General features: G+C 39.3%; 1 protein-coding gene across 2 annotated transcripts in view; it reads left to right on the top strand.

Annotated features, from left to right (window-relative positions):
- LOC136678957 (kinase suppressor of Ras 2-like) overlaps positions 1-13,216 on the top strand; it is a 125,995-nt gene that overhangs the window by 107,274 nt on the left and 5,505 nt on the right. Inside the window, exons 19-21 of one of the 2 annotated variants that reach the window (XM_066657165.1) lie at positions 1,575-1,709; positions 6,692-6,821; positions 7,862-7,995. In XM_066657165.1, coding sequence (XP_066513262.1) covers positions 1,575-1,709; positions 6,692-6,821; positions 7,862-7,995 — 399 coding nt within the window. Of the gene's footprint in view, positions 1-1,574; positions 1,710-6,691; positions 6,822-7,861; positions 8,276-13,216 lie in introns of those variants that run through there. The other variant, XM_066657164.1, reaches the window with a different exon arrangement.

Genomic DNA, 13,216 nt, shown 5'->3' with positions numbered 1-13,216 from the left:
GAGTGACTGGGTGAGTGTGTGAAATTGTCCACAGGTGTGAGTGTGAGTGTGAGTGACTGGGTGAGTGTGTGAAATTGTCCACAGGTGTGAGTGTGAGTGACTGGGTGAGTGTGTGAAATTGTCCACAGGTGTGAGTGTGAGTGACTGGGTGAGTGTGTGAAATTGTCCACAGGTGTGAGTGTGTGTGTGAGTGACTGGGTGAGTGTGTGAAATTGTCCACAGGTGTGAGTGTGAGTGACTGGGTGAGTGTGTGAAATTGTCCACAGGTGTGAGTGTGAGTGTGAGTGACTGGGTGAGTGTGTGAAATTGTCCACAGGTGTGAGTGTGAGTGACTGGGTGAGTGTGTGAAATTGTCCACAGGTGTGAGTGTGAGTGACTGGGTGAATGTGTGAAATTGTCCACAGGTGTGAGTGTGTGTGTGAGTGACTGGGTGAGTGTGTGAAATTGTCCACAGGTGTGAGTGTGAGTGACTGGGTGAGTGTGTGAAATTGTCCACAGGTGTGAGTGTGTGAGTGACTGGGTGAGTGCGTGGTGCTCTCTGATTGAGACTGGTGCTGTCCAGGTTGTGTTCCTGCCTTGTGCCCAATGATTCCAGGTAGGCTCCAGACACACACTGAACAAGATGAAGTGGTTATAGAAGATGAATTAATGAATGAATGTATTAATGTATACATGGCTTAATTAATATTTTCCCCTGATGCTACTTAATGACTTGGGCAGGGTACTGTATGTTTAATGGTTGATGCAAATGAAAGTATTTGATGTTTGGTTGGTAATAAACTTTATTCAGGGCTACAGTGTGAGGATATATGTTCATCTCTGCACGTCTCCAGTGAGTCAGGCGTATTGTCTGAGTGAACTTGACTACTTTCCAGAGGAATGCTGAGGTTGGTTGGAAATGTGGGGCAGCTGCAGGCTGGGCTCATACAGAGACTTGGCGTTTAGAGATTGAGTCACAGTAAATGTACGTTACTGAAGGGCTATGATTATGTCTGTAACATTTACACTCTCCAGGGACAAAACACACTCTTTAACTGCTCCCTCCATACACAACGCCATTTACAGGAGAAAAGGAGAACAAAAACAAAATGACAGTGTGTTCTGAGAGTTCTCGCTCCATTCACTCACCGCAGTTTATTCAGTCTGTTAAAAAAATGTTATTTTTCAACAAAAGGTGTTTAGCAAAATAATTTCTTGGACTGTATTCACATACCTGTTATTTTTCTTTCTCTCTCCATCTGATCTCTATCACTTTCTCATTTCTCCTCTTCTTGCTCTTTCTATCTGTCTTGCAATTTCATTTTCTCTTCTCACTTTCCCTCTTTCTCCATTTCTGTTTCATTTTTTCCTGCTCTATCCTTCCCTTTTTCTTGGTCTCTCTTTGCTCTTTCTCCTTCTTCTTTCTCTTTCATTTCCATTTTTTCTCTCCATCCCCTCTCTTCTATTCTTGCCACCTGTTCTCTCCTGTTTCATTTTGTTTTAATATTCTTCCTTTTTCTGTTTCTCTGATCTTCCTCCCTCTCTATTTATCACTTTTTTTCTCAAACCCCCCCCCCCTCTCTCTCTCTCTGCAGTAGGAGGGAGGATAAATTAAGGATTCCCAGTGGTTGGCTGTGTCATCTGGCTCCTGAGATTATCCGTCAGCTCTCTCCAGAGACAGCGGAGGACCAGCTCCCCTTTTCCAAACAGTCTGACGTCTTTGCATTCGGGTGGGTTTCCCTGAAGCCCCCCTCACAATTCACCACACTGATTGTCCCTCCTTTGTGTTCTTCTGTGATAAATCTAAGCCAAACCATGTTGTAGCCATGTGTTGTGATTCAAATTTGAACAACAGATTTTTAGAAAGCAAGTTTAATATAGAAATAAAAGATAAACATTGAGTTTTTTAAGAACATTTGAGACGTCAGTGCATTCCGTACTATTTTAGATCTGCACACTTTGTATCTATTTTACACTTTTCACTCATTCTGATCAGTTCATACAAGTTTGTGTCTCAGTTTGTAGCAAGTAAGTGTGTAGCATTTTCACTGTGCATTTTCACAGTGCTAGCCTCCTGGGCATCTGTTAAGTGACACAACAGAGCTGAACAGTTAATGTTCTCCTCTGTGTGTGTTGAGCTGTCCAATGATGTTGTGTTAGTGACGATTAGAAATGAAGCTGTGGCTGGTTTCACATGTCTCACAGGCATCTTGTTAGACTACCTCACAGCTTGGTAGCATTATGTGTTTAGGGGAGTTCTAAGCCAAACATGGAATTGGAAAATGTCTAAACTGGGGAGAATGTTTGGTAAAACCCCCCAAAAGAGTTTAATTCCGTTTCTGATTAAGAATCCTGTCCAAAGCAGAAAGGCAAATTTCTTGTTGAGTATTCCTTTTGTTTAAGTATCATTCATTAATGGAATGATAAATGCACTCATCACATCTGTTGAGTTCTCAGAGTGAATTTCTGCAAAGTTTGCTCTCTCTAGCTGTATAATTATCAGCTCTTTTGTACTGAACTCATTTGGGTTCCTAAACAGTCTCTGGGTGCCCATAGTGACTTATTTCAATGCTAATAGTCAGTTAGCCCAGAGCGTTCAATTAAACACACAGGGCTGGGGTCAATTCCATTCCAGTGCGTTCTGTGGTTGAGAAAAACCATCACGGAAGGTCTCCGGATGAATTTCTGCTAATGAAGTGGAGTTTTATTTCATCCCTGAACTGACTGAACTGACCCTGACTCTGTCACTCACCATTAATTTGGCTCAATATTACTCCTTTTAAGTGAGGGAGGCAGGAGAAGAATGTAGAAACAGCAGAACATGCATCAAGCTTGCAGCCTCTTTGTATTAAATGCTTTTTCTCAGAGGCAGTGCTTGGGAGCTGAATTCAGCTTTTTGTTTTCAGTTTAATTCCCCTTAAAATGTCCCATTGGAAATGCTAATAGCTGCTTTTGATTCGCTTGTTCGTAGACTTCATTAGTTGCCTAATTTCTTCCTCAAGCTAATAAAACCCTCTCAGCCACTCAGTGCTTGTAGACTCAGGCTGTTCAAGACATTATCAACTTTAAAACTCTTATCCAAATCACCTCTGTGCCACAATGTGCAGTCCTGACATTTTCTGGATGTTGTTCTTCCGAGCTATGGGCAATTAAATATGTAACTAAATGTAGTGGAATATTCATAATGCATTTGACCTCCCCCCCACCCCCCAAAAAAAATTATACCAGGGAGAGAAAAAAAAGCTTTTATTCCCCACAAACTTTTATTTTGAAAGTGCGCCACAGAGGTTAACGTGTTTTGGCAGCAAGTCAGACAGACAAGCCTTCATTAAGGCACCTGTTCAAATGTAAACCTGCTCCAATCATCAGCTTCACTGGCCTCAGATTCACCTCGTCAGAGTCTAGTTTATAAAGTTAGTTTTTACCAGCTCTGGGTTTGAGGTCAGTAACGAGAGCACAACAGATAACAATGACAGATAATTATTTTAAATAAAGTTTTAAAAGTGGCTTGTATATAACTTTTAGAGTAACAGAGGAGGATCTGAGAGTTAGTTAACGTTAATATTCATGTGCTCAGGTTGTGAGAAAGTGCTCTAAACATGCAGCAAGTTAACGTTAGTCTCTGGTCGTGTTCCAAACTGATCATTTCTATTGGTCAGTTCATCATTAAATTTTCATATAATATGAAGGACAGCTTCTGTGTCCTGAGATCTGATTGGTTTGCAAACTTTGAATTATATGGTACACGTTCTGATGCTTAGACTAAAATCCTCAGTAAAATATATACTTAGAGTCATGGGGGAGCTGGGCAGCTTTGACCTTAAGCAAGAGGTCACCTTGCACCCTGCAAAACTAGAAATCAACCTGGTGGAACAGGGCTGCCTTGCCCTTAAGCATGTTAGCACTTTGTGTTCTGCTAAGGCCATACACACACTCACCTGAGACAACCATCATTTTCTTGATATGTGAACCAAGTTTGAGCACCTTGGGTGAGCTTATGGTTGTCTCTGGAGATTGTGTGGTCAGATTCATTCCACCGGCTGCAAGGCGTTTGCTTAAGGACAAGGCGGACCTGTCCCTCCTGGTTGGAGTTTTTCCTTTCCAGGGCAGTCTCTTTTAAGTTTCAGAGTTCCTAAGAGTCTGGGGGTGGGGCTGGATCTGTCATAGCGCAAGTAGATCAGAGGTTCCAAAATATTGAGCCATTTGTATGTAGGATCTACATGTCCTCTTAATGACATTTTCCTCCCAACAGCCAGGAACAGCACAACATTTAATTATTTCCCCACATCTATAACTCTGGTAGTGTACATAGACGCTGCAGTAACAGCACTCCTTATCACCTCCATGTTGGTTAAATAGGTGGAATAAATTGGTATAGGGTGAGTAGTTGATTATATGTAAATAAAAATATATTGTGATGGAATGGTGCCCTGTCCAGGGTGTGTTCCCGCCTTGCGGCCAGTGATTCCTGGTAGACTCCGCACCCACTGCCACCCTGAACTGGAGAAGCGGTCACAGACCATTAATGAATATAAACATATTTTTGTGGCATTAAAATGAGCTGTTTACTAGCTTTGTAAATGTTATGTGTTTTGAAAGTCACTTTAAGGCACCACTATAAGGCATCTATCTGCTCAGCATTAACATCATCAAATGTTTCTTTCAAAAAGCAAGAAAAATACTGTTTTCCATGATACGGGCCCTTTAACCTTAATGTAAAGTTAAAACTGCTGGTGTGTCCAGAGGTGGCAACTGTAGGTGTATGTGGTTTGCTCTACTTGATCCACTGTGTGGGAGCATGGACAGATGAATAAAGGATGGATGTGGCTCTGCTTCCTTCTAACACAATTGCATTCTCAGCTGTTGCCTCCATATGGAGGCTCTGTGGCTCTGGCACTCTATTGCAGCTGGACGAAGGCTCGTGTTAGCCCTCCAGCTGGTCAGGGCAAAGGAACAGTACCTAGAGGTGACCCCACAGCATTCATTGCTTTTATCCACGTCTGTTCTTCCTGTCTGGTTTTCTTTTCTTTTTTTTTTACTTCTCTGTGCTGCATGTATCTATCTTCTGTGGATGTCACTCAGAGCTGGAGAGGGCATTCTCCCACACTAAGGTCATTTCCCATTCAGAGGGAATTGGATTTAATTTGTATTTGCAGAATTCACTCTAAAACTGCAGCATAAAAAGGGAAAGATTGTGGATTCCAAAGGTAGAATTATGTCTTTGGAAAATTGTAACCAGTTTCACTATATTTCATTTATTATAATTTTTTTAATGTAATATTTAATTTAGCTGCACAAGCAATTAAAGAGTATTCAAACTGTTTAAATGTATGAAAGGTTTAGATGACTAAGTTTGTAAAAATATAATACTTTAATTTTCTCCAGGCATCAGTAGCTGAATTCCAGACTGTCTCTACTATAGGGACAAAAACAGACTTTTATGTATGTAAAGCCCATGGGCACAGCATTGGAACGCTGCTTATTTAGTCAAGTCTGTTTAACAGTGTGAAGGTTCTCCAGGTGGGCGTGGGGGTGGGGTGCATTCTTGTGCATGTCATTTAAAGGGGCATATTTAAAAATCACTTGTTGAATGCATTTGCATTTTCATTTCTGATTACATCATCATTGCATCATTCTGATTTTGTGCTGCATCTCACATAAACAGCTGGCACCTCCGTTTAGTTGTGCCTCCTGGTCTAACGCTGACCAAACACCGAGCTAGACCTGCTCTTATGCAAGAGAACCAAGTGAAAATGACTCAAAACCATTGTTTCTACTTGTCATGCCTCACTCCTGGGCATTCAAACAGAGGCTCATTCTTATCAGAGAAAGCGGTCGTTCTGAACAGGGCTGTTTAGACAGGGGGAGGAAGGTGCTGTGTTGTTTGATCCTTGTGGTGTTTTAACTAAAGCATACCACAGGCATTTCATTCAGACCTCAAAATTGTGTGAATCTGTGGAAATGGGGTATATGTTCCCTTTAAGAGGTGAAAAAGCCAAAAACCTTCAGTAACTGAAGCTCATTGATGCACTTTTGATGTAACAAACTTTTAAAATGAGAAATATCTGAATATCCCATTTTTTAATACAGTTTTATAGGCACTGTCGGCAAAAAGAGTAATAAGTAAATACGCCTAAAAACAGTCTGCTCTTAAGCTTATTGACACGATATATTCAAAGTGTTAACATAAACATAAATAGAATTTAGACCTATGGATTCTTATGTGTTTTACTCTTTTTTTTTACCCTCATTTCCCAGTGGCCATCTCTCTGAGAAACTCCAGGGTGCAGAAGAGGAGAGGATTTGTTAGCTGGATAACAACACTTGACTTGTTGATTTTTAATTAGGCGTAATTAGTCCTTAAATACAGAGAAGGCAATTTCAGCACGCCCTTGCTCTTTAGACAGCTGACATATTTCACTGAAGTCAAGAGCCCCTCCTGACTCTTTAATCAATTATCCTGGACAGCCCTTAGCCATGATGGCTACACCTACAGTCCTGTGAAGTGCACCCCCTGCGTGCATTCTTCATGTCACACACACAAACACAACCACATATTAAAACATGAAATTATTTGGACATATGTCAAGGTGCACTGTGACCCGAACTCCTTGAATTAAGAGCATGCTACACTCTATTCACAAATTTATATATACAGTATAAGCACAGTATGAACACAGACTGTTCTAACTGACCTCTGTATGTGTTCTAGCACTATCTGGTACGAACTGCATGCGAGAGAATGGCCGTTTAAAAACCAGCCACCGGAAGTCATTATCTGGCAGGTGGGAAGTGGCATGAAACCCAATCTCACTCAGATTGGTATGGGCAAAGAGATATCTGTAAGTATCTGCAAAATATGCCCACACACACACACACACACACACACACGCACATGCACGAACTCAGTTACGCTAGGGCCCACAGTCACTCCAACTTAGGAGCTGAGACTGCTCGTTCTGAACAGGGCTGTTTAGACAGAGGTAGAATGGTGCTGTGTTGCTAGATCCTTGTGGTATTTTGATTAAAGCAAGTGTTTCAGTAAGACACTAGAACTGTGTTTTATTTATTCATTCATTCATTGTCTGTAATCGCTTATCCTCCAGGGTGTATTCCTGCCTTGCGCCCAGTGATTCCGGGTAGGCTCTGGACCCACCGCGACCCTGAATTGGATAAGCGGTTACAGACAATGAATGAGAACTGTGTTTTAACTTGTTTGTCCCTGCAGTGTACATTGGCACTGGTTATTTCCGTTATTATTAACATGGACATTGGTGTTTTTTTCTTTTATTATACTTTTGTCATGGGGGACCAGTGGTCTGCTTGCACTACCACACATCCCCTGCCCTTAAGCCTAAGCAATATGTCTAAAACAATCCATTTGTATTCAGCTATCTCCAGCATGGCTCTTTTTTCTAACATTCAGTGCCTTGTTTTGGTGCAGTTTCATCACTGGCCCAGCGCTCTATGTAAGAAGCACTGAGCCGTTTGGGACACAGCCTGCATGTTGCTGCCAATTGCCGGCTGACAACAACAGCACTAAATACATACATACATTCAAAAAGAAAAATGAAATCTGATCTGACGGCTCACATTCATTCCCATGAATCAGATACTTTTCAGATCTAGAACTACAATATGAAAGTGATTCAAATCGAATTTGAAAAGGTTTGACTTGTCCACGCAGCCATGAAAAAAATATCTGATTTGAATTATTTCAGCCTAGTAATGAGAACATTGACCAGGGGCTTGATCTGTTGACCTTGACCTTTCCATTTTATGGAAATCTAAGCAATTTTCTGTTGTGCTGTTGAAAGATAGCTGGAATACACAGCCTCCTGTGGCTGACTGCTTCAGTGTAGATTTCTCTGCTCTGTTGTAGGACATCCTGCTGTTCTGCTGGGCGTACGAGCAGGAGGAGAGACCCAGCTTCTCCAAACTGGTGGAGCTTCTGGAGAAACTCCCCAAACGCAACCGCCGCCTCTCTCACCCTGGACACTTCTGGAAATCAGCTGAGTATGTCAAATGAGCTAGGCTCGCAAAACAAAAACACTTACAGAAAGCGAAGTCCTGGGGAGGCTGTTGGTGTTAAATAGTAAACCGTTGAGGTGCACTGAAGTGCTGTAGTCAGCTGCTGGCAGAAAAAAAAGAGATTGGCTGTTGGCTACCAGATTGTATGCGTATACATACTGCTACACACACACACACACACACACACACACACACATACACATACACACACACACACATAAATATACACATAACTAAATTTCCCTGACACCACCATTAGCTTAGCACATCTAGAGCTTGTATGCTTCTATTGTTTGTTTGATTTTGTACAGAAAATCAACTGCTTTCCTTTTATTCTGTTTCTTTCTGTTTTGTTTTCCTTTACTCTGTTGGATCTGTTTCTGTTTGACCAACTTATGGATTTTTTTGTGATTAATTTCTCAATGCTATCTTTTAATGAAAACTTATTTTATGTTGTTGTTTTCACATTGCCATGTCATTCTGTACTTGAGTGCATTTACAATGCATTTTTATGAACAAATGCAAATTGTTTTAATTGTTTTGAGTTTTGTGTCTGTATTTTTTTTTAAGGACACAAAGTCTGAGAGTGAATGTATTTATTTTGGAATTTGAGAAATGTGCAACTTGGATTTGATTTACCATTGTTTATTTATTTTTCCTTTGGTCTAGTCATTGCTATTTTTTCATGAGTGAGTTTGTGTGTGTGTGTGTGTGTGTGTGTGTTGTCTGCATACATGCTGTCCTTCCAGTTGCAGAGGTTTGCTTCTCTTTATTTCAAAAACCAGAATAGAATGTGAATTGGTCACCACTCCTCTTATCTCAGAGAACGAGGCTATCTTTTATATGTTGATTATTTACAAATCTGATTTATTTATTCCACCGTTTGCTGGTCAATGTATTTAATTACACTATCATTCTTAATTTGACGAATCTGAGAACTAACCAGAGATTTTTAAAACATGCTGTTTCTGAGCCCACAAGGAGGAGAGCTGTCCAGACTTACTGTATTTTGGAAAACGTATGAACACGCATAGGGAGCATATTTTAAAAACACAATGTGTGTACGTTACTAAAGGCTGCACATAGCTGCACTAGAAATCTCACCATTGGTAGTGCAATTGATTTTCATCTCTTCATTTGTAAATTACGATGACTGTTGCATGCACGTGTTCATACCGGAAAATGCAAAGGAATATGTATAATATTTCCTTGTTTCGACGTTTGACCCGGACACCAAGGTGATGTTTAGCTATGGCTTCAAAGAGCTGCTGAACTGCTTTAGCCATCGCAGTGCTATACTTACAGGCTGTAGACAATCTACTCCCTCTCACAGCCGTCATGTATAGCTTACCACAGGTTCTAGTGTCCGCTTCTAGATCTATTGCTGCTGTTTCTTTTTACTTTTCAAGTATATTTTTGGGACCAGATCTTGCTTTTGTGGATTATTTCTATTTGTACAGCTCACACCTTTTAAAATGCATGAGAGGACCCTGTCTATGTTAAAAGGGCCCTATGTTATTGAGCTAACAGAAACCATTTCACTTAAGGTATGTGATTTATAGTGTTGAAATAGAATCCTATTACAAAAATACACATATACAGATATCTTTAAATCATTGAAAATAACATTGTCAGGTCTGATTCTAATGTGTAATATAGATGTCTTAGACATTGATTGTGATGATATGCTTTATATCTTATTGTTTTGGATGATAGCTACATGGATGCCATTTCATTCTGGAAAGGAAAAATGGCGAGGGTTTGTGGAAAGACCACATTAACAATCATCTCCAGCGGCGTCAGTGCCCTGGCCTCGGGTTATAATCCGTAGCTGTAAATTAATTTGAATTTTTCCCTCATCAAGCCTCATTTGGGCGTACGCCAAATCTGTCCCATTGATGATTGATGAATGTATGAATCGTGCCGAGTGTGTCTTTTCTCTCTCTCTCTCTTGATTTATTTATTTCTTTTACATTGTCTTGGACTTTAATTGCGACTCCATGCTTTGTTCCATTGATTTTGGTTACTTTTTTTGGAACTGTGTGCACATTCTTGGTAGTTTTGTTGAACTTTCTCCATGACTGAGTTTCTGTACTGTAGGTTGTAGGTGTATAAATGCTTGTATTTACAGATGCCTTATGGTGCACAGCTTAGTGACTGCTAGACTCATCACAAGCTCTTTCTTTGCACTCATCCTTTATGAAAACAAAAAATAAAAAATGTTCATTTTGGAATTTTATTATTGTTTTTTTGTCATTTCTTTTATCCTTCCCTTTTCCATGTTTGCCATTTTATGTTGACAGATGTTGATATTACACTGCCGTTTTCTCTTTTTTATGAAGTAAGTACATGTAATATTTTTCTAAGAAATTTTATATATACAGTACTGTGCAGAAATATTAGGCACCTAAGATAATTCTATATATTTAAACTAAACTAAGAGTGGTGCTTGTATAAACCTATATATAATCACAGTAAATACAAAAAAATACTAATATAAAGCATTTAAGAAATAAAAGATCATTTTTTCTATAAAGTAGTAAGTTTGAGTGAGTTTGAACATTCTCCTTGATCAGATTCTCCTTGATCGCATGAATTTATTAAATCAACAGCACACATTATTTAAAAATGTATTGGATGATAACCTCAAAGGAGGAATGATTTGGAAAAAGTTAAAACAACACATTCACACACCGAATATCACACTCCCTGGAGTAATGTTATTTGGTTTTATTCTAATGTTGGGTGTTATTTGTTTGATGCTCAGACAAATTTTAAATCTCATAATCTCTGGTGCCTTAAACTTCTGCACAGTACTGTGTGTGTGTGTGTGTATTTATTTTTATCTTTTTAATTTATTTTTTTCCCTTCGACTTGGAGCCAGCTAAGTATGCACACATTCACATACATATTCATCTACACTAGAACACAGATATTCTAATGTGTCGGTTTGCATAGGAATTTTATTCTTTTATTTCTCGGTGCTGTACTGCTGCTTTATCAGAAAGTACAGAATCATTTGCAGTTCAATTGAATTCCTAATTCTTTTCAGCATCCTAGATATAATTGAATTGTGATATCTAGAATATTATTATTATAATAGAAATGGTTTATACACATATCCGAAACAAAATATATATTTTTATTGTTTAAAGCAGTGATTCTACATTTCTGAACAGTGGGGTGAACTGAAACTTGGGTTTAATGGGTTCTGCCTGAACTCCACCTTAAATGACCTGTTCATGCTCCACCCACAAAACCATTCTACCTAATGACCAGGGAGAAATGGCCTAAAGATTTTGTGCACCACTTAACATTCCTTCTGAAATTAAGAGCTTTAATAGAGGCACTAAACTTAACCCAGCCTTTATGTTCCTGGAAAAGTTTTACACTGGAAATTGAACATTTCTACAAGGATTTGATTTCTTTCAACCACAAGAACATGGATCACCTGTGTCACACATCCCTGATTTACTGAATGGAGCATTATCACTTCAGAGAATGCAGTTGCAATGCTCCACAGCACGGTGCTGGGGGCTTTATACCTCTAAAGCAGACTTAGCTTTGAGAAGGGTGAAGCTTATATTTGGATGATCCAGTGAATCCCATGTGTTATGCTTTTCTATGAAGAAAAAAATTTAGTTGCTGAAATCACTAACTGTTTGGGTTGTTTACAAACATGCAGCCATTAGGATACAAACAAAAAACTGTATTCTATGTTAGGCTTTCTCTTTCATTTAAATGGGATTTGTGGCACTTGCTGTTGCAGTTGCTCTGGTGGACGGAGCATGGAATTATCAGTTCATATCTAAGACTAATTGAGAACCACACTGCTTTAAATGTCCTTCTGTTGAATTCTCCTGGTACACATTACCTTTCTCCATCATTTAAAATCCTCTTGGGTTAACGGTGGTAAATTAAAAGGTATTTTTCAGGCCAGGCTGCCACACTGCAATGTTAAAGAGGAAATTTACAATAAAATCCAGTGATTACTGTTTTAAATCATGATGTAATTTTATGTTACTCAGAAGAAGTGATGTTATTAGGCGTTAACTGAGAACTAAGATAATAGAAGAGAGTTTATATTTTACAGATGTGTTTAGTGTCACTGTAATTTTGATCACTAAGCAGAATGAGTCTTTTGATATAAAACCACCTCATTTAATTTTAACTAATGCACTAGCTTTTGGTTAATAATAATAATAATAATAATAACAATAAAACAATTAACCCAATATTACTAGTTACAGTAGCAATTTCTGAATAATGTATTACTAATAACCAAGAAACTGACATTTAAGTAAGGGATAAATATTGCTACCACAATATTACCATATTGTAATGTTATGTAATAACATTGTAATTACACCATATTGTAAACCTGCTGTGAATTAAAACACAAAATAATTCAGTCTGCTCTCTTAAATATTTGTGATGACAACCCTCGAGCAGCATGTACACAATTTTGTTTTCCACAAAACAGGGCTTCACAAAAAATACTGTTAAAATAGGAGCTATAACAGCTTTTGCTGCTGTGAAATAACAGCAGCACACAGTGGAGTGAGAACTCCCTCGTTCAGCTTAGGCTGCAGTATCAAGGTGAATACTGGGGCCAAATGCTGAGTAAGAGTTGAGAGCAGGGTATCCTTCCTTTCTCACACCGCTGCTGTCATATCATCACTCAGTCTTGTTTAATTACAATCCTGAGTGGATCCTGAGTGGAGTGGGTCACCCCAAGGGTCAGACGTCATGATGCACAGGAATAAACTCACTAATTGGCACCTCATCTGACCCTCATTACATCCACAGTGTGGATGGGGGGTTGGGTTGGGAGAGGGTGGTGAATTGAGGAGAGCAATAGATCAGGAATTCAGAGCCAGGCACTGCATATACTGCTGATGTGATGATGCATTACATAAACACCAAGTGGTACATACAAATACAACATAATATGACAATAGCAAATGCCCAAAAATATATGTCCAAACATGTGGACACCTTTACTAACGAGTGATTACCTCTACTTTAAAATGCAGCCAATCCTGACAGCTGTGCACATATCATTTGTACAATCTCCATAGAGAGGCACTGCCCAACAGAACAGGTTGCTCACTGCAGACAGTATAAGAGCATGTTCTTTACACCTGTAGTAGTGTTTAACAAAGGAAATAAGGAAATACCCCCTGATTGTCAATCAAAGTGTGAA

Source organism: Hoplias malabaricus, chromosome Y (assembly GCF_029633855.1).
Source record: "Hoplias malabaricus isolate fHopMal1 chromosome Y, fHopMal1.hap1, whole genome shotgun sequence".
In the NCBI taxonomy this organism is placed as follows: Eukaryota; Metazoa; Chordata; class Actinopteri; order Characiformes; family Erythrinidae; genus Hoplias; species Hoplias malabaricus.
The sequence above is the reverse complement of the archived record's forward strand: the minus strand, read 5'-3'. Positions and strand labels throughout refer to the sequence as shown.